Here is a 21691-nt window from a genome sequence, read left to right on the forward strand (position 1 = left end):
CCGCCTGTCGAGGGGGTTCAACGCCAAGACCCTCCTCCGTCTGTACCTCCGCAACAGCAAACTCCGACACAAGTTCCGGCAAGCACATCTGTTTCTACATCTGTATCCACACCTATGGTTGCTATATCACGTTCAACGAATCCTTTCACATCCAGCACCCCAGGTGGTGCTACGGGAGGTACAGCAAACATTTTTTCCACGCCACCCAGAGTGAATAAACTTTCCTTTCAAGAATTAGCCCACCAACGTACGCCCAAACTAGTAACTCCCGACATGCTTAAGGAACTCCTAATAGATTGTAGATATGACCCTGTGCCCGGAAAAGGGGACGAAATGCTGCTGGCATCATTACGTATCCGACGAGCTGCAATATATTTAGGGAGACTACCAGGAATGACTACACATTTAGAAAATATATATCACTTTGTCCAGTCAGGACGAGATTCTGAAAGTATTAATAGAGCCTTGGAGTACCAGAAAGTGGAGATACAGGGGGAACTGTTACGTTTCCTCATAAACTGTGTGATCAGAAATCAAGACCGACCAGGGGTAAATCCGGAAGAAATGCAAATTCTTACCACGGAGTCGGAATATATCAGAGGGGAGACATGATAAACGATCATGTATAGTAGCTATGTGCCGAAAGATCCGCAAAGAAGTAGAACGAATACACGAAGAAAGATTAGCAGTAGACGAGCCTGAACAAACCGAGGAGGAGGAAGAATTAGAACTGCCCACAGGACAGTTAGAAACCATGGCCTATGTAGGTAGAGGAAGATCTTGCAATAATACTAGATGTTTCACTGATCCGATACGTCCGATACGTCCAGATAATAGCAGAAATTTCCAAACCCCTATAATAAATATAAGGTCCCCCGAACATTCGTTCCAAGCCGCTGACAAATTACTCCGAGAACGAAGGGGTTATCATATACTCGATTCTATGGACGAACAAGAATTAGCCAGGTCAGCCGTTCATTGGGTTGATAGTCCCGGAAAACATAGTGATGATACATTAGCGCACACGTTTTTGAACCTCACCCCAGATGAACAGCGTTTAGCTGGTATCAATATGGTTCAACAACTACTTATATTATATAAAAGCCAACACTCCGATCCTGGTCCATTACCTGATATATTGACTGAATTACTCACGAATAAATGGAGAGGTTCAGGTACTGAGTTAATTAGAGAAATACTAGAATCCAGAAAGCAGTACATTCTTTTTGTATGTCCCGAACATGTCTCACTGCCCATCAAGGAAAGAACGACGTATTACATGGATAGACAGAATCCCTTACGCGAAGTGCACCCGATAAAAGGTGATGACAATCAGTTTAAACGTGTGTTTGTATACACACCCATATCTAAAATAGAACTATTAGAAATGAAGAAAGTGGTACCCAGTCATAACAAAGACCCAGCGGGTTTCCACCGTGAAATTAAAGACATGTTGCTCATGGGAGAGTATACCTATCCCGACATTATGACAATATTGAAGGTATTAATGCCTGCGGGCATTTACGAAAAACTCAAGGAAAAGGATTGGGAGGTGGGAGACCAAAAGATAGATTGGACAGCATTAGAAAACGAAGAAAAGGCTCGAGGTCCAGGTTCAGGGCTTGGGGAAAAGACCAAAACACTACCAGGTTTACTAGTACAGGTACTGCCACGTTTATTAACTACGAAAAAGGAAGACTGGGGTGCAATCTCAGCCTGTAAACAAAAGCACGATGAGGACACTAGTGATTTCTATGCCCGATTCGAAAAATGTTTTGGTATAAATAGTGGAATAAAAGCAAGTAGCGAATCGTATCCACATCTGTTTGTGACAAAATTAGTTGAAAATTCCTTGCCCCAAGTTAAGAATAGAGTATTGAAATTCGAGAGCACATGGCAAGGTAACACTCCGTCACAAATGTTACAAATGCTACAGTACCATCACAATAGAATTAGAGAGGAACAAGAACATGAACAAAGACGCATGAAGGACACGAAAATGAAAATGCTAGTTTCCCAGACAGTTCCAGCTGACGGTCATAAAAAGGGTATGACACAGTCCAGTGTTTCAACAGGTCCTGTAAAAGGGACATGCAACTATTGTAAACAGCCAGGTCATTATGTACACGATTGTCCAGTTTTAAAACATAATATCGCCATAGGTAATACAAAAGAAAGACCACGGCCCCTTAGACAGGATCAGAACCAACAAGGAGCTCCGCAGCATGCACAGTCCATGCCAGCTCCGCAACAATCTATGACAGCTCCACCATCGCAGCCTATTGCTGCCACACAGACAACGACACAACAGATGTACCAGACCGCACAGTATGACTATCCTGATTATCAACGATACTCATGAAACAGCCTAGAGAGGGAAGTTGGCTTACCCCTTATCGAGGTCCCTGTAGATCAAGAAGGACCTTATGTACACAGTGAACTATTAGGCCAAGATAGAAAATTTTTACTTGATACAGGGGCAAGCCGAACAACCATAAAACGTAGTGAAGTTCCAGGGGCACCCCTCTCAGGCTCACAGAATATTTCCCTTGGCTTTTCAGGAAAACCTATCATTAACGAGGTATCACAGCCTCTTCCCCTTACGATTGGTCCCTTGACACGAACTACAGATTTATTGCTTACTAAATCATGTCCAGAAAACCTGTTAGGTATAAAAACTTTGAAAGCTCTAGGAGCTATAATATGTTGTTCTCCGGAAGGAGTAAGATTGTTCTTACGTGATTTCAAAGGGCACTATGTGTCCCGAGACATGGATGACCGACTGCAGACTTTACCCACACATTTATGGGCACAAGGCCCTACAGATGTTGGTTGCATGAACATTACACCATATCGAGTCACACTAAAGGCAGGAGTGGTACTACCACGAATGCGACAATACAAGTTACCCCCAGATGCTGTAGTGGCTTTACTGCAAATCATTGACGAGCTTATTACCCAAGGAGTGGTTGTGGAAACAGAATCCAATGTATGTAATTCACCGATAATTCCGATTCTTAAACGAACTGATCCAAAAGCCCGCCAGTATATCGATTGGTTATTGATCTGCGCGAATTAAATAAATGTATTGTACCACAATACCCCGTAGTCCCAGACATTTCTTCATTACTGACAGCCATTGATTCCGAAGCAACATTCTTTACTGTAATTGATCTCAAGAATGCCTTTTTCAGCGTCCCAATAGATCCGGAAAGCCAATACTTGTTCGGATTTAGTTTAAATGGACGAAGCTTTAAATTCACACGCGCACCTCAAGGATTCACAGAAAGCCCCAGCATCTATAGCCAAGCACTGAAACGAGAACTTGACAGTATACACATGCCAGTCAACACTGCCCTGCTTCAATATGTCGACGATCTGTTGATCACCGCTAGAAGCGAACCTGAATGTGAAAAAGCCTCACTGACGGTTTTACAATTCTTGGCCGAAAAGGGGCACAAGGTGTCCCCTTCTAAGCTGCAATTCTGTGTCCAGCGAGTTGTTTACCTTGGTCACTCGCTGTCCAAGGAGGGAAGGCAGCTTACACCCGATCGCATCCAGTTAATTGCCAACATGCCAATACCCAAGACACAAAAGGAGGTGCGGGCTTTTATAGGCCTCACTTCATATTGTAGGCAGTGGATCCCTCAGTATGCATTTCTAGCAAAACCACTCATTCAGTTGACAACACAGGAGGCAGCCACATCGACTGTTCTCCCTTGGACTCAGGAACATACACAAGCTTTTGAAAGCCTAAAGAAAGCTTTATGTCAAGCACCCGTTTTAGCAACACCATGTTATAATAAACAGTTTACACTCTTTGTTACAGAACGCGAAGGTACTGCTTTGTCAGTACTCACACAGGAACAAGCAGGATCACACAAACCATGTGCTTATTTTTCTAGTACATTAGATCCCGTAGCTCAGGCTCTGCCTGCGTGCCTGAAATCAGTGGCAGCGACAGCTTTAGCAATCCGACAAAGCGATGCCATAGTGTTAGGACACCAATTGACGGTACAAGTACCACATGCAGTAGAGGTTCTCTTGAACCGCACACAAACACAACACTTGACTATAGCAAGACTCACTGGTTACGAATTAACATTGTTTCAGCCACACATAGAAATCAGACGTTGTAGTACATTGAATCCTGCCACACTGTTACCAGTAAACGGAACAGACCCACTAGCACATGATTGTATTGAAGTTATTACTATCACGACGAAACCCAGACAAGACTTGACAGACGTCCCATTGTCAGACCCAGACCTGACGTTGTATGTAGATGGTTCATGTATGAGAACAAGTACAGGAGAGTTAGTAGCCGCTTACGCAGTCACAACAGACACTGAAATCATTGAAACAAATTGCATAAATATCTTGTCAGCTCAAGCAGCAGAGCTCATCGCTCTGACACAAGCCTGTATTCAAGCCACAAATAAAAAAGTCAACATATACACGGATTCACGTTATGCATTCGGAGTTGTACATGACTTCGGCGTGCTGTGGCGAGAGAGAGGTTATTTAACTTCTCACGGTGCCCACATTCAGCACGGACCCCTCATTCATGCCTTATTAGATGCAATACATCTACCCACTGCAATATCAATTATGAAATGTAAAGCTCATACGAAAGTTACTGATATCATTTCCCAAGGCAATGATCTAGCTGACAGAACAGCTAAACAGACTGCTCAAACTCACACATCTGACATGACAAAGACAATAGTTCCGACACCAACACATTGCATGATGGTTAAAGATCCCGCTCTTGACGCAATTGACATACAGACACATGCTACACCAGATGAAATAAAGAAATGGACTGAATTAGGAGGGATCCAAACGGATCAAGGATGGATGACGAAGGAAAAATCTGTGTGGTTCCTTCCTGATTCAATGGTCCAAGTTATCATTAATACTGTACATAGTCCAGCGCACCTAGGAGAAAAAGCTATGCTAGACAGCATTCAACACATTTGGTTCAACAAACATTTACGAGCAGCAGCCAAACAAAAGGTCCGTACCTGTATGATCTGCTGTCAGTTTAACCCAGGTAAAAGCATTCCCGTAGAACAGGGTGGATTTCAACCTCCTGATCACCCTTTTGAAGTCCTCCAGATGGATTATATCCAGATGGAACGATGTCGAGGATTCAAATATGTTCTCGTAGTTGTCTGTGCTCTTTCCCGTTGGACAGAGGCATACCCGGTTTCAGATTACACTGCCCCGACTACGGCCAAACAGTTGGTTCGAGAATTCTTCCCACGGTACGGTTTACCACGTGTTGTCTACTCAGATAACGGCCAGCCGTTCTCATCCGAACTAATGAAACACGTTTCACTTTTGTTAGGCTATCAGTGGAGATTTCACTGTGTCCGACACCCCGAGGCCGCAGGCCTCGTGGAACGACATAATCAAACCCTGAAAATTAGATTGTCCAAAATATGTAGAGAGAAAGGTGTCGACTGGGTAGTAGCCTTACCAGTTGCACTCTTTTACATGAGAATGGTAGCGCACTCTCGAACAGGGCTATCCCCTTATGAGGTGATCTTCGGTAGACCACCAAATATGTGGGGGACGCCTATACCACGCAAAATAACTGATGTTGACTGTAATATGCTGACAGATTACCTGGCTTCCTTGATGTCTGCACTACAATCTTGTCGTTCACAGGTAGCTGCAGCTTTTCCCGACAACACCGAGGTGAAACCCCATGACGTAATTCCCGGGGACTTGGTGTTAGTGAGGAACTTTGACCGGAAATCTCAGCTGGATCCTAGGTGGAAATCGCCTCAACTCGTACTGTTAACCACGAGGACAGCCGTGAAGATCGAAGGTCGCAAAGGCTGGATACATTCAAGTCATATCAAGAAATTTCATGGACTACCGTCCGATGTAAACGACACACCTCGCGTGTCTTCACCGATTGACTCAAAGCTTCCTTTGGTTGAACTGAATGACAAGGAACAATATAGACTAAAATTGAGGTCTAACAAGTCAGACAATTTGATTGTTTAAGTCCTCTCCAAGGTGAATCGGTCGAATTTGTCTCTGACATGTATCCCTTAGACCTGAATAGAGAAAGAAACGGAAAGATGAAGTTGAAACAACATGCGTACTGTAAATCACTGCGTAGTCATTGCACAGTGACGTTATTAATTTTGTTTTTCTTAAGTCTTTTAATAATCGCTGCAAGTATATTGTTGCACATATATTATCCTATCTCTAAACATGTTTACAATGTTACTGCTGAACATTCTTTTAGTGAATTACCCCCGCATGAGTTGTCCTATAGATTTGCGCTGCGCAATAACACTTTTATTAGTATGTTACATCATTCCCATCAGGTTAGCAATGCTACAAATTGTTGGATATGTGGCCGACTCCCTCCCTATCAGAACTATAAGGGAATTCTGCCTCTCTTTCCATATCCGTTCACACACAATGGCTCCTGTGGAGCATGGTTTAGTTTAATTAATTCCCTCGATTCAAACTCAGTAACTTATCAAGACAACTGGGTATGGGGAAACCTGAACTTAGTTTTGCTTAAAGTCTGCTACCCTAACAAGGAGGGACTTCCCAAAAGAACAGGAACTGATCTAGAAAATGAGGTATATGGATTAGGGAATTTCACGCTTAATCTCATGATCCTGAATGTTGAATCTGAAGCTGCACCAATTTTGCCCGCTATGTCAGTATTTCCAGTTAAAGGTGAATTGTGTATAAAAAAGAATGGCTCCATACACATGGGCCATAGTAAATGCACCACTGTAATAGAATTCAGTGATCAAGGCAAATCTACATTTAGAGCTTCTCGCCATTCCTACTTCATATGTGGTCAGACTGCATATATACGTTTGCCTCTAGATTGGGATGGTACCTGTTACATCGGATTCCTTTTGCCACCTGTTTTCCTAGCTCCTCCTGATTATCATAGAAATACTCATCTAGTACACAATAGAGAACGGAGAGATCTCCCAATCGTCGATTACACTGAAACAGCATGGGAAAAATACACAGATTTCAATAAAGGTCTCTTTCCCTATATAGGTACAGTTACCAATAGTAAACTGATACGTAGATTAACCAGAACCCTTGAAGCAGTAGTGAACGAAACTATTTCCGCCTTAGGCAATTTAACAGAAGAGCAGTCTGCTATGCGGATTGTTGTGCTTCAAAATCGTCTTGTCCTTGACGTCATTCTGGCCGATAGGGGCGGAGCTTGTAGGGTCATCGGATCAAGTTGTTGCATTTTCATACCAGAAAATTCGCCATCTGTATATAAAGCCATAACTCGTCTTCATAAGATTGTAAGCCAGATACACCAGAATCCAGGCACTTGGACTTGGTCCGGTTGGTTTTGGAGTGTATTATCTACCTTTGGATGGAGGGTCCTATCCTTCCTAGGTATTGGCTTTCTCATACTATTCAGTTGCTGCTTATGCCTACAATGTGGACCAGCGATTTGTGGTCTGTGTGCCACATCGTGTATTCCACCACCAAGATTTCATTCATCCCGGAAGAAGAAAGAAGAACAAATGATGCTATATGAACAGATCAACGGATTAATGAAGATTGATATCTCTTAAGGGCAAGTAGGGGACAAGGAGGGAATGTGGAAATATGGATTTTTATGGTCAGTTATGTCCCCTATCTTGGACCCCAACGGTTTCATGTATAAATCACAAGTACATGTATGTTTCCTCCAGTCCCAGTTATGAAGACGCAAACACATGTGCGTCCACCGTCAACATGTCCTCTTTCAGATCCGCCATGAATGGGCCGGATATTCTATTCCTATGTATGAAAGGCCACCGGCTTTATATGGTTCATTTATCCCATTTTACAGTCCAGGCGAGTAGGCCCTGATTCTGCCATTAAGCCTTTTCCTGCCTTCTGCCTCTGAAAGCTCCAGTCTGAGCTCGCATCTGTATCCATGAACTTTGTCCTACTCCCTGCGCGGCTAACGGTGCCTGACTCGACCTGTCTGCTTGCCAAAAACTGTATTTCACCTTCAAGATTATCTGCTCTGCTCCGCTCCCCACCCAATGCATTCCTGTCTAGTAGTTTAAGTAAACATTCTTCCAGCTACCGAGCAAAAGGCCCGGCTTCTCTGTCTTTATGCAAGTAATTCATAGCCCTGTTACTATGGAAGATTTCTGCCCTCGCATCTAGTGTAGACACTTAGACGCTTGTACACGCACTAACAGTCAGTATAGTCAGTATAGAATAAGATTCTATCCTAAGAGACCTCTCTTTTTGGATAACACAGTTCTTTAAACATAGGATGTTAGATATGATTTGGGATTAGGTTGACATAACCCCAGACTTCTGTCTCCACATGTAGAGCTAAATGTCAAGTCCCCTTCACCCCCTAGTTGCACGTCTATCACACGTCATGCTGCTGCGCGCGCATCTCTGCCAAGTATTTCTGCTGACATTGCGAAATTCTTTCATGAAACCACCCTATTGTGACATCATACCTGATGACGTTCTTTAAGTTACGCCCAGTTACACCTATTTTAGTTACGCATGTATGTTTTTATCTTTGTTATCAACTGTTACGCCTCCTGCATCTGTTTCACTGTAATGCCTATTGTATAAAAATGATTGCTTGTCAATAAAGTATGGTCCTTCACTTCCTGAACCTTCGTGGTGATGGAATATGGAGTCCATCAATTCGAATTGATTTTGGAATAAAGCCCGTTCCGAACCTCTAATACCACGGATTCTGCCTCTTATTTTACTGAGCTATTATTATAGATTTTCCGCATCAAATTAAGTTCCGGTAATTAAATTATTTACCACAGGTGGATATGTTAGTTATTTGGATTGAGAAGTGTTGGGAAGGGGTAGGAAAGGGAAAAAGGTTTGCATTTATATAGCGCTGGTAACCCTGATGGGGTGTTGAAACGCTTCATTGGAGAGTAGCACGCTACTCGAACCCATAAAGGATTAGTGGTGAACTAGTATAGTGGAATATGGAAATTGAGAAGTGAACATGTTAGCGATATAGTTACTGGTGGATTATATCAACATGTCTTTGTGTTAATTATTCAGTTCTTATAATGTACTAGCCAACCAATGGGCATCCTTTAAATTTCATTACAAATTGATTTAGCGAAAACAAAGCTGTAAAGGTGCATCCAGTGGAATCAAGCGTATAAAGTGTTGAAGTGTTTCAGCCTGCACTGCACAGTTACTTTTCCTCCAGTCACACACACATAAGAGAAATCACCAGTACCCTTACACACAGGAAATGGCAGGAATAGATATTAAGGAATGCAGCGATTACCCGCATCATGAATGGCTTTGGATATTTTTCACATGATCCTATGTAGACTTCGTCCTGGTGAGGCCGAAAAACGAAAGCTGAAATGTGTTATTATGCATTACACACTGGGACACTGCAGATACCTGCTTGTGCATGGTATTTTAGATGCTGATATCTGTTAGGTAATGGTCTAGGATAGGAGCATTGCATACTGTTGCATTTAGAATAAAACTGGCCTTGGGAAGGTAGGTGCTTATGAATCGTGAACATTCACTCGGTGATAATGCCTTACACACTAGTGAATCATGCTTCACTTCGGAGTTATATTGCTGTTGAAACAATGGCATCGATCTGGGGCTTCAACCTGCCTGGATTCCACAGTTTATTTAAGAGTTTCGTAACGTGCTATGTGCAACCTTTTAGGTACTTCAGAGAGCTGACAAGCATTACATTAGAGATATTCAGAGAGGAAGAAATAGAATGTCAGAATCCCATCGGAAGGTTTCGAAACAATGCCTGAAAAAGTTAGTGATGAAACGACCGAGGGGACAATGTGAAGGGATCTGTAGCTCGTGTTACAAGGGTTGCCTAGCATGGTCAGGGAATACTCAGGATGGTATGAGAGAGGGTTGTATGGATGTGAACACTAAATACCAAGTGGATAGGAAAGAGGATGGTTCGTATGGCACTTGGACAGTAAGGAGTAAAGGGACAGGAGGCGACACTGGAAGAAGGAAAGATGGGTCGGCGAGGTAAGACTGGAAAGTGAAAATACAGAAGTGAGCGCAGGCATGGGAATAAAACTACTGATGTGAGAGCAGAGTGTGAGAAACAGATGTTTGGGCATAGATTGGGGGTTAGAAATTAGAATTAGAGTGTGGGGATATTTCTGAGACACTACGGAGACACAGGCGCGAGCTCATGGGCGTAGGAAGTGTGGGGGACGCGGGGGATATATCCCCCCCAGATTTTGGAGTGGGGGGGACACGGGGGACAAGGGTGGGGGGGACGAGGGGACAAAGGAATTTCCCCTCTCCCTTCTGTTATCGCAGGGCCATTAGCACGCGAAAGCGCTACCTAATGGCCCTGCACTTGACCTGCCTGGCGTCAGAGGCCACCCGCCCTCTGCCTTTTGTTATGCTGCAGGAAGGCTCAGCCGTTCTGGGAAGGGCAGAGAACGGAGAAAAAATAAACGCTGTCTCTTCCTTCATGGCAAGGACCGTGTCCACTACTCCTGATCTGCCTCTGGCGGCTGCCCTCCTCTCTTTATTCCTCCATCTCTTTCTGTCTCTGTCTCGCTCCTGCTTACGTGCTGATTTCAAGAGGCAGCTCTTAAGGTACTCTCTCTTGCCTCTCCTTTTCTTTATTTGTTCCCCTGTGAAATTGATCCAAAAAAGGCTGAACACTTTGGCTGTAAATGTCCTCATTTTCTGACCGTTTTCTATTGAAAAGAAAAACCTCGGAATGGAGAGGAAAAAATAGTTAAATACCTAAATAAAGCAATACAGAGTGGACAGCAGACAGGCCAGACTGTTATTTACACCCACACACATTAGCGCCACTTTACAGAGTTTGCCAGTGAAAGCGCTACTTTATTTTTTTCTTCTTTCTTTGAACATTGTTTTCCCAGGGTGGGTAAGTGCGCGGGACTGCAATACCTGGTTGATGGGTAGAGTGGAAACGTTTAATATGATCGTTTTCAACTTTTTAATTATTTTAGCTCATAAAATGCGGCTCTGTGTTTGGGGGTGTGGTCTTTTTTAAACCAAACTGCATACATTTTGAAAGGATATAAGCAATGGACATTGAAAGGGGTCCCTTCCTGGTCCTGTAGCCATGTCTTGAACTTTTCAGGCAAAATCACTTACTGATTTCTGAATAATGAGTTTAAAACCGTTAAGGTAACCATGTTTTTTTCTGATTACAGTTCACATGCTTTGCTTATTCTTGCATTCCCTATGAGTGTTTGCTTTTTCCAGGGTGTTATTCATTTTTTTTCAGGCAGCATTTTACTGTTGTCTAGTGCATAATTTGAATTTAGTCGCAGCACAATTGAGTTGTGCTGAAGGCAGTGCGAGTTTCTCTCAGTGGGGCAGTATGGTGTTCAGTGTGGGAGAGAATGTGGCACTCTGGCCAGAGCTGCTGAATTTGGAACTGGAGAACCATGTTCAGACCTTCATGACCAGTTCACCATACCACACTCCTGACAGAGCTTATTCCGATGCTACACCTTAGAAGGCCCGATAGACCTTAGAAGCCCAGGTGTCTTAGCACCCGCAGGTGGACCTGTCCACCACAATCCATACTGCAGTTCACTTCCAGTCTTACGGGCAGGCATATGAAGAAGCACATCCTAGATCGACAGTGAATCTGTCACTGAGGTCACAAGACCCTTGAGGCCAGTTCACCTCACCCATTGGCCTTTTTCCAGCACTAGCAGTGCAACTTGCCAGGGGTTGGCAATGTAGGATTTGCATGCACACCAAACTTAGGAGGTGATTATAATGGCAGTGGGACCGCCACGTCACCCAGTCGGTGGCGGTCCCACCGCCATTGGTGACTGCATCACAGCCCACCATATTACAATGGCGGGTGGTTACCTGGCGGTCGGAAAGACCAACCACCACGCACCCGACGGGCTTCTTGAGCCCGCCGGTGTGGTGGAGGGGCTCGTTGTTCCTACAATGCTGGTGGTGCCTACCATGCACCGCAGCAGGGATTACGATGTCCCTTACCCGCCAGCTTATCAATGGCGGTTCACCTGCCATGGAAATGCTGGCGAAAGGGACATTGGGGGCCCGTAGCAGGCCCCTTTACCCCTGGCCCTCAGACATGGGTCCTGGGGGGCATCTATGATGCCCCACAACATATCACTGCACCATGTGGCAGGCACCGATATATTTAACATGTTCCTTTTTTTTTTTTACTTTGCGGCGGATGATGCAGCCAGCAGCACCTGCTGCAATGTAAAAGATAGGCACTGCGAACACCGTAGTGGCAGTCGCATTGTAATGCCTATCGTGGGGCCTCCACCTTGAAGGCCAGCGGTCCCATTCCCCGATTCGATGGCGGTGGTACTGAAGTCCGCCTGCCATCGTAGTCAGCCCCTAAGTTTGCATTTTATGAATATGATTCAGCGGGAAATAAATTGATGTTTGCAATTTAATTGACTTTGGTTGGCCTCTTATCTATGAGATTTCCCTGTTGAATGTGCCTTTACATTATACATTTTTGGTTGTATGAATTGATTGCATACTACACTCTCCTACAGGTATTAATTTGAGTGTCATTAGGAGTGTCTGGGACCAATTGATTTCTTAGGAATTGTTTTCTTTACTAACCTTTGCAAAGGGCCCTAAACTTCACAGCAACACAAGTCACATTTCTTTTAGTAATTTGGGATCCGTTTGAGCTACAAAATTGTTTTGGAGGAAATCGTTAGATTATGCAGCAGATGATGTATTATGTGGCAAATATGATACAGCCATAGTTAAGTGGAAAACATTTTTCCACTTAATTTTGCCCCAACATTGTAGTTGATCAATTTGTAAGTTCCCCAAACCCAAAATTCGAGTTTGGGCACAATTTGCATTTTAAAAGCAGCCCTATAACACAGGGCTACTTTTAAACTGACCTCAGGCTTCAGCAGTGCACACATGCAAGCGCAGAAAGGGCTGCTGGCCTCTAAACTGCCATGCCTTATTATATTCTAGGGACTTAAAAGAAGTTCTAATCCCCCTGCCCTATTATGTACTAGGGCCTTATAGGAGACGTCATGCCAATCATAGGGGTACCCTAACCCATAGTGCACCCTAGTGTATGTAGGTGTTTTCACTGTATTTTTAAGTGCCTCTTTCAGAATAGCACTGGCTGTTTAGGCAGAGGCCAGGGTCAGTCAGTCAGGTACCACCAGTACCAGTCAGCAAAAAGTTGGGGAGTGCCCAGGGCAGCTTTGCAACACTAGAGAAACACAAACTCAGAATGTAAAACATAACACCATGGTTGGGGGGTTCTCTTCAATAATCAGAATTGATTTCTATCCTAATGAACCCATTTTCCAACATTAGGATAGGGAAAGACTGGGGAAAAATCATAACGTTCTAATCTATACATTGAAGTTTTTATGCAGCTCTTTGATGACGGTTAATAGCTCACTGTTCAATGTTAGGATTTTAACTTATAAACTTCAAATACCAAAAGAATATCCCAGACAAAAGCCGTAACTCACTGACCTATTGAATTAAAACTTTCACTAGACAAGCCTTCGATCTCTCTCAAAAAAAGAACATTAATCACCAAAGTTATCTTCACATTTTTATTGTTGCCTGAAAATTGCTGGAGACCAGGAATGCAGCAGCAGGTACTTTTCAAACCCTAATGCACTTGCAAACACGACGCCCCCACCCTAAGTCAGCGGCCTTTGTTTGCTTTGTGCATTAAGATGCAAGATTCATATATATGTATTTTTTAAACATTTGGTCTCATTACTATATGAATGTAAATAACAATAAAGCATACATGCAAACTGTGACTACATGCCTGCTTTTCTCAATATTTCACTTCTAAAGTATGCGATTGTATTTAACGGGCAGCGATTTGTATAGGGTCACTGGAAAGTGCACAAGGTTGTCCCTGTCCCCCCCAGAATTTTAGTGTCTCCTACGCCCCTGCGCGAGCTAACAAAAAGGGCATGCAGGAGATAACTCCATTGCCCGCTTACCTTCTTCCCGCTGCCAGCGGTGCACGGTGAAGTCAGTCCCGCCGTCCGCCTCCTGGAGGGCTCGGCACACCTCGGCCTGGGTATCCAGGATCAACAACTCCATTCGAGTCTTCATGTCCCGAGGGGCGCTAAGAAGGGTGTTCAGAGGGGACACCGGCGGAGCCATGAAACCAGACATGCGCTCGAGCAGCCTCTCCTCCTCTCCAGGACTCTCCAGTCGGGCCATATGTGCTCGTCGCAGCCCGCCTCCTAACAGTGCACCCCCGAGCAAAAAGGCTGCCCCTGTCAGGACCCAGCAACCTCTGCCGGGTCCAGCACCGTCGATTCTTGACCCCTCCACAGTGCAGAGACCCCGCCGGGAAGACACCGGGGGTCGTACGGGCCAGCATCGGGAGGTGTGTACAGCAAACCAAGGGCCTCCACAGAGACTCCGGGAATAGAAGGGCTGCAGCGCCCTGGAGGCGCCCACCCGCAGGAGGCACATGACAAAAAGAGTACAGTCTTACCACCGCACGACAGGCAAGAACTACGCAGCTGGACTGAGCGAACCTGCTGTATGAACTGGGAGCTGTCAAAGTGGAAGAAGCGTGGACTGCTGGCTGTGCTACAGTGCGCACCTACAACGGCGCATGCGGTACTGCACGTCGTCCTGTTCGGCAGTCATCTTCGAATCAGGCAAATCCAACGTTCAGAAACCAAATGAAAGAGATTGAGACTTTAAAGTGAACTTCCGCCTGACCCAATAACAACTGTAGTTCAGTGACCACCACGGAAGTGCTGCTGGAACTCTGTACTTTACCCACTAAATATCTCACGGTAAATGAGCCTTTGTAATAAACTTAAACCCTAGCGACTACGCAAGTGGCTTTGACAGTATTCAAATATTTATTTTGCCCGCGAGCACGAAGCGTCTGCTTTTCAGCCTCAGTAATGACCAAGTGGCGGGCCAGTCCGTTTCAAGCCAACTGTAATAGAGAGTGTATTATGACGTTAACGGGTTATCATACAAGGACCGCCGTTCCGAAAATGACGTTATCTAGCATATGCGCAAAATAATTTTTGATTCTGTTAAGAACACAAGACGAGGATTGTGCTTTCTCCATCATTGCTATTCCAAACAGCAATCCATCAAACAAGCATTAGTAAGGTATTATTGTATCATCGGTAGCTCCCGGCCAGCGACGGATGCCTGGTGTGATACTTTATCTAATTTCTTTTTGGATAAAATTCGAGGGATTGAAGATAGTTTCATATTGCCTTCATCCAATCCCTGGTCATCCATTTCCGATTCTATCTCCCCTAGTCACTCTCTGGCTAATTTTTCCCCGTCGACTTGTCTTGTACTTTGAGGATTTTGAAGGGACTGAAATCTGGTTCACCTGTTGACCCCTGCCCTGCAAGACTATTGGCGTCAGTAGCGGAGGTTGTCAACTTTGAGGTTAATGGTATTATTAATCGTTCCTTGCTGGATGCTTGTGTCCCTAGTGTTTGGAAGCAGGCAAAAATTCTTCCCCTATTGAAAAAACCTGCCCTCAATCCCTTGATTCCTGGGAATTATAGGCCCATTTCTCTTCTTCCTAGCCTTGCCAAGGTTTGTGAGAAGGTAGTGAACAGACAACTGACTGAGTTTGTGGAGAGAGAGGAGATCTTGCATCCAGCCCAGTCGGGCTTTCGTTCCTCTTACAGTACCAATGGGGCGTTGGTAGAAGTGACTGAGGCGATTCAAGAATGCCTTGATGCCGGCGGGAGAGCAGCCTTAGTGCTGCTCGACCTGTCGGCTGCATTTGATACGATTCCCCATTCTTTCTTGCTTGACCGACTTGCAGAGATTGGCGTCTCTGGATCAGCCTGGGGTTGGATTAAGTCCTTTTTGGAGGGCCGGGTTCAGCAAGTCTGGCTTCCTCCAGCTGCATCTTCATCTCGGTCGGTCTCCACTGGGGTGCCACAGGGATCATCCCATAGCCCCCTTTTGTTTAACATCTATCTTACTCCTCTAGTCACATTGGCGGAGGATTTGGGGGCTAAGGTGATCGCATATGCCGATGACACCCAGCTACTATTTACCTGGAATAAAAATGAGGAAGCCGTGGCCTCTGTTCAGTTCTGCCTGTCTTCTGCATTCAAGTGGCTTGCGAATGCCCAATTAAAATGCAATGAAGATACTTTTGTACGGTAATTTCTCCCCTGGTTTTAAAGATACGATTTGGCCATCTTAGTCCCCGCCTCCATCGTCCAGCAGCTGCGTTGCTAAGAACCTCGGAGTGTGGTTTGAAAATAATCTCTCTTTTACAACTCAAGTAAAGAGACTCGCGGGATGCTGTTTTGGCCTCCTTAGAGTCCTGAGAAGATTTCTACCACTCCTTCCTCAGATGGCGAAAGAGTCAGTGGTCCGTGTGCTCATTCTCTCCCGCCTGGACTATGCCAATGCGCTGTATGTGGGGATCCCGGCATATTCTGTTAATAAACTTCAAGTGGTGCAGAATGCGGCTGCTTCTTTTTTGGGAGAAATTCCCTTAAGGAATAGCATGCAAGGTTATCTACGCTCTCTCCACTGGCTTCCTATGATGGCTCGGGTGAAGTTTAAATCTCTCACTATTGCCCATCGTGGTCTACACGGCCTGGGGCCACTCTATCTGCAGAAACGGTTCTCCTTTTATGTCCCAGGGAGGCTATTGCGTTCCTCCGCTCTCAGGTTGGCAAAGGTTCCCCGCTTCTGCCGGCATCGACTAGGTGGTGGTTCCCTCGCCGTTCTGGCGACCCAGGCTTGGAATGCCCTACCGCTGGCGCTTCGCAGTGTTGAAGATCCGGTGGTTTTTAAAAAGTTGTTAAAAACTTATCTTTTTCTCTGAGTTTTGGTTATGCTCTCAGTTTCTCTATGCTCACGCCGGGACACTCCTTGGAGTAGCTGTGCGCGTTAGAAGACTAATTAACATAACATAACAGTATTGTATTTGTAGGAAGGTGGAATCTGACTATATGGTTGCCCCCAACTTTTTGCCTGGTATTTGGATGGTTTTTGACTAGTCTGGCTGGGATCCTGCTATCCAGGACCCAGGCCTATCTGCTTCCTCCCTAAAAATGATGTGAGTACCCTAGGTACATTCCAATTGGATACTGAGGACACCCTACCAGCCCCTTGTAAATGGTACCCTAGGTACCCAGGGCATGGGTCCCTCAGAAGCCTACCAGGGGCTGCAGCACTTATTGTACCACCCTGGGACAGCCATACCAAATGACACCACCAGACCACTACTGTAGACTGGGTAAGGTGGTGCTTGCACCCCCTTACAGGGATACAGGTACCGTGTATCCCACCTATGTACAACACATGTATTCTCATTGGTCACCCCTCAAGCAGGCCTTGCTAATCCTACAAGGCAGGGTGCTGGGATATGTGTGAGGGGGGACCCCTACCTGAGTAGGGCCCCTCTGCAACCCTCGTAAAACAATTGCTGGGTTGTTTGAAGTGTAGCCATACCATACTCTTAACCGCATTATAAGTATATCGCAATAGCGTGATGACTTGAGAATGGCTACACAGAACCATATCGTGTTTGGTGTCAAACATGTAGGAATCATACCCCCAGTCCAGTCATGGGCATGAGGGCATGATTCCCCCCTGCTAGAGGGGCGATATGGGAAAAGCGGCAGAATTTAGACACCAATTTAAAAGTGCACACGTATCACAAAATGGATGCTACTCGCCACCCACACGACTCTGGCAGCCTGTTGCTGGGGAAAATCCCAGCCTCGGCAGCTGGACAATAGGGATCCTGTTGCAGGGAGGTGCCTGCACCTTCCCAGACAGGCTACGTGGATTGGAACTGGGTGGGTGCACCATAGGATACCTTTCAGAGTTGCACGTGGGCTGCTACAGCGCCTACATTCTGCATACACCGCCTGGAACCGGTTCAGGGGCATCCTGCCCCTCGCCCACGCAGGTAACACACAAAGGTGAGAGGGTGTAGCCACCCTTTCCCGCCTCAACCACCATTGGTGGACACTGATCTGGACACTCCCCTAATCTTGTGGATAAAGGTGAATAACGTGTCCCCGGAGAATCAGATTCATCTTGGACTTCACAGACTTGACCTTCGACGAGCTGCTGCCCAGCTGACTGAAGAAATCTCCCTTGGGGTAAAGGAGTTACCCCCCTGCTTGGCAAGCACCTGAAACACTGCAAGTGACCCGGTTGGAACTTCGCTGCTCCTTCGGACATCGACGACTCCTCTCAACCTTGAGGTGGGTTTTCTAGCATCCCAGAGGCCAGTGAGCGTGCCCAGCAAGTCTGAGCACCGTGGACCGCGTGGGTGCCTAGATCCCCGATACCCCAGTACACCGGCCACCTCTTGCGTAGCACACGACCCTGACCAGTGGGGAAGTTGTGCTTTGGCCCAATATTGAGCCAACCTCTCAGCGGCAACTGTGCCAAAGATCAGCGCCCTAGCTCACTCCGGTGGCCCGTGGGCACCCTTTTACGCACTCCAAATTGCTGCCTTCCGCGGTCCCTTGTCTCTCGACTTGTGGGCCCTGGCGGAGGACAGTCCTTACTTTTAAGAGTTCCCCTGGTTGCTCCAGACCTGCTCTGCAGTCTCCTCGAAGGAGACCTCTCACAGACCTCGTGGGTCTGCACCAGTAGCTGATTTGTTCATCTTGCGTGGGTTGCGGTTGCCAAGGCTTAGTGGATCCAATCCGGACACTAACACCGCAGCGACCCTCATCCGTCGTGGGACAGTCCCCCTCCAGAAGCTGGCCTTCCTTGAAGCCTCCCGGAGCCCGTGGCTGCAGATCCAAACTACACTTTTCCACTTGAAGAACCCGACATTGAAGGGCTCTTTTCCTTGAGCTCCCTGGTCGCTGTGCCGTGACCCAGACTCTGTCCCCTCTGCTTTCAGGTTCTTCTCTAGAAGATCTACAACTTCAATCTTCACAGCATCATCGACGCTTTTGGCTAGCAGCAGTTTTGTACATTTTCCCATTGAAAATCAGCCCGCGACCCGACATCGAAAACGACCTATGCACCCGGCTTCCCTGGGGCAGTTAACAGTGGTACCTCGGTACTCCCGTGGTAGTGGGCTCCTCAAAAGCTTAACTCTATGTTTTTAACTTTGAACTCCTGCTAGAAGTGTCTTTAATCTGTTTAAATCAAACCGCGACATTCTCCATAGGCTTTAATAGAGATCCCGATAGCAGCTATTTCCACTGCACGCGCCTCCTGTGGGTCCCCTTCCTCATAACCTGGGGTGGATTCTTAAGGGGCCAGCGATCCTAAATGCCCTAGGCATTGTCTGTAGAATTGTTGTGGTTCTTATACCATTTTTTAAATATATGGTTTGGCCCCCCCTGGGGCCTGTGATTCCAGTGCTATTTATTGTATCTATAAATGCTTGTTTGAATTGTAACTTTACCTCTAGCCTCATAAAGAGACTTGTGGGATTCTGTTTAGAATAAATACATATATTTTATATATATACCTGTGTGGACTACTCTTTCATTTGGTCATTCAAGAGGTTATCTATGGTAAAACAATAAGCTTAACACTCCAAGACGTAGCCTGAAGGCTGCTCTCCACAGCTACCACTAGGATAGCTTTCTTTAAAGGTTGTCTTTTAAACCTATCACCTTAAGAGTCGAATTGGACTGGTGCAAGGTGGCCACTATAACTAGTGACCAGCATATGCCAGGCCAACTTCTCACATTGGTGTGCAGCGGTTGGATTCAAGCTTGCCATTGTTTTACCAGATAACAAATTGAATTTCTAAAGTGAAGCCACTTGGTACTAAAGGTACATATAAATTCAAGCTTAGAATATAATAAGTTCTACTGAACTTAGGAGTTGTGTGTAGAGGGTTTAGCACACCTTGACTACAACTCAAGAAAGGGTTCAGTAGGCCACACCTAGTGTAGGTAGATACACCAGTACCACTACACTAGAAATGTCTTTAAGTTCAGGTGCCCATAAGGCTCTGGAAGGACCCCAGAGGGTCCCAGTCGACAAATATGATCATCTCTCCTTTGCTGAGCTTAGGGAGATGTGCACCACTAGGCAATTTAAGACAAACAAAGGTGCCAATACTCAACGTCTCAGGGAAATCCTGCTCATAGCAGACTTTAAGCAGTCTATAATGTCTGATGGGGTAGACGGGTTGGGTGGGCAACCCCCAGAAGAGGACACCCCTGGGGTGGACTCTGATGAGGACCAGGAAGAGGAAGATGAACTTGACCTGGAAGGACAAAACCATTCACAACATGGAGGTGATGGCCCAAGAGGCACTCTCTCCATCCCTAAAGGGAGAATGGTGGATCCAAACAGAAGGAACAGATCCCCCTCAGTGGGGTCCAACCATTCTGAGAGATCCAAAGGGACCTCTGCCTCTTCCCAGAGAAGAGAATCCTCCCAAGAGAGGAAATGCAGACTGATCCAGTTTGAGCAGGCTAAACTACAGCTCAGGAGAGAACAGTTAGCATTGGACAGGGAATCCCTGGAGCGTCAGAAAGCTTCAAGAAAGTGGGGTCTAGAGACCCCTGGTGGCAGTAATACCCCTAGAGTTAGAGAGAATGCTCCTGACAGTAGGAACCTACATAAGATTGTGCCCCCCTATCAGTCAGGGGATGATATCCACAAATGGATCACTGCACTTGAGAGGGCCTGTAAAGTTCAGAGGGTCCCAGTAGAGCAGTGGGCAGCAATCGTATGGCTATCCTTTGCAGACAAAGGTAGAGACAAGCTCCTTTCTGTCAGAGAAGAGGATGCAGATGATTATTATATCTTGAGAGATGCTTTGATAGATGGGTTTGGCTTAACCACCGATCAATATAGATTAAAGTTCAGAGACACCCAGAAAGCACAGGATCAAGATTGGGTAGACTTTCTGGATTGTGCTACCAGGGCTCTGGAAGGTTGGTTGAATGGCAGTAAAGTAAATGATTACCAAGGATTGTATAATCTCATAATGAGGGAGCAGATTCTTAATAATTGTCAAAACCAACTCTTACACCAGTACCTGGTGGACTCTGATCTGACCTCTCCCCAAGAATTGGGTAAGAAGGCAGACAAATGGGTCAGAGCCAGGATTAGGCCCAAGAACCAAGGTGGTGACCAGAAGAAAGATTCCACAAAGCCCAAAGAGAAAGGTGGGGATAACAAAACAGAAAAATCCCCTGAAGGGCCCCAAAAATCCAGTTCTGGGGGTGGGTCCCAAAATCTTTCCTCTACCAATAAGAAACCATATTGCCATGTGTGTAAGCAACATGGCCACTGGAAAACTGACTCCAGTTGTCCAAAGAATGGCAATAAAGAAAATGTTCCTCCTATTGCAGCTCCAACACCTCCTGTTACTACTAGTAGTAATCCCCCAGGTGGTGGGAGTGCACCCAAAAATTTAGTTGGGCTTTCTTGGGGAACTCAGGTGGACTCTGGCCTAACCAGGTCCCCTACTCAAGCAACTCTAGTCTGTGATGGTGGCATGGGGTTTGCCAACTTTACCATGAGTCCCAGTATCTTGGGCAGGTACAGACAAGAGCCCATGATCAATGGTCAGAAGGCTGTGGCCTACAGAGGCTAGTGTCACCATGGTGACAAAGAGACTAGTGCCCATAGAACAGCTTTTACCTGAGTTTAGCTACCAGGTGACCAATATTGATGGAGTTAGGACAGATCATCCCATGGCAGTGGTAAATCTCAGCTGGGGAGG

General features: G+C 45.8%; 1 protein-coding gene across 1 annotated transcript in view; it reads right to left on the reverse strand.

The window, feature by feature from the left end:
• Positions 1–14687, reverse strand: part of CPOX (coproporphyrinogen oxidase) — a 75319-nt gene extending 60632 nt beyond the window's left edge. The window contains exon 1 of the mRNA XM_085622347.1: positions 13998–14687. Coding sequence (XP_085478473.1) covers positions 13998–14481 — 484 coding nt within the window. The 5' untranslated portion in view covers positions 14482–14687. The remainder of the gene's footprint in view (positions 1–13997) is intronic.
• Positions 14688–21691: the final 7004 nt, after the last annotated feature.

This window comes from Triturus cristatus, chromosome 8 (genome assembly GCF_964204655.1).
Source record: "Triturus cristatus chromosome 8, aTriCri1.1, whole genome shotgun sequence".
NCBI classification, from domain to species: Eukaryota; Metazoa; Chordata; class Amphibia; order Caudata; family Salamandridae; genus Triturus; species Triturus cristatus.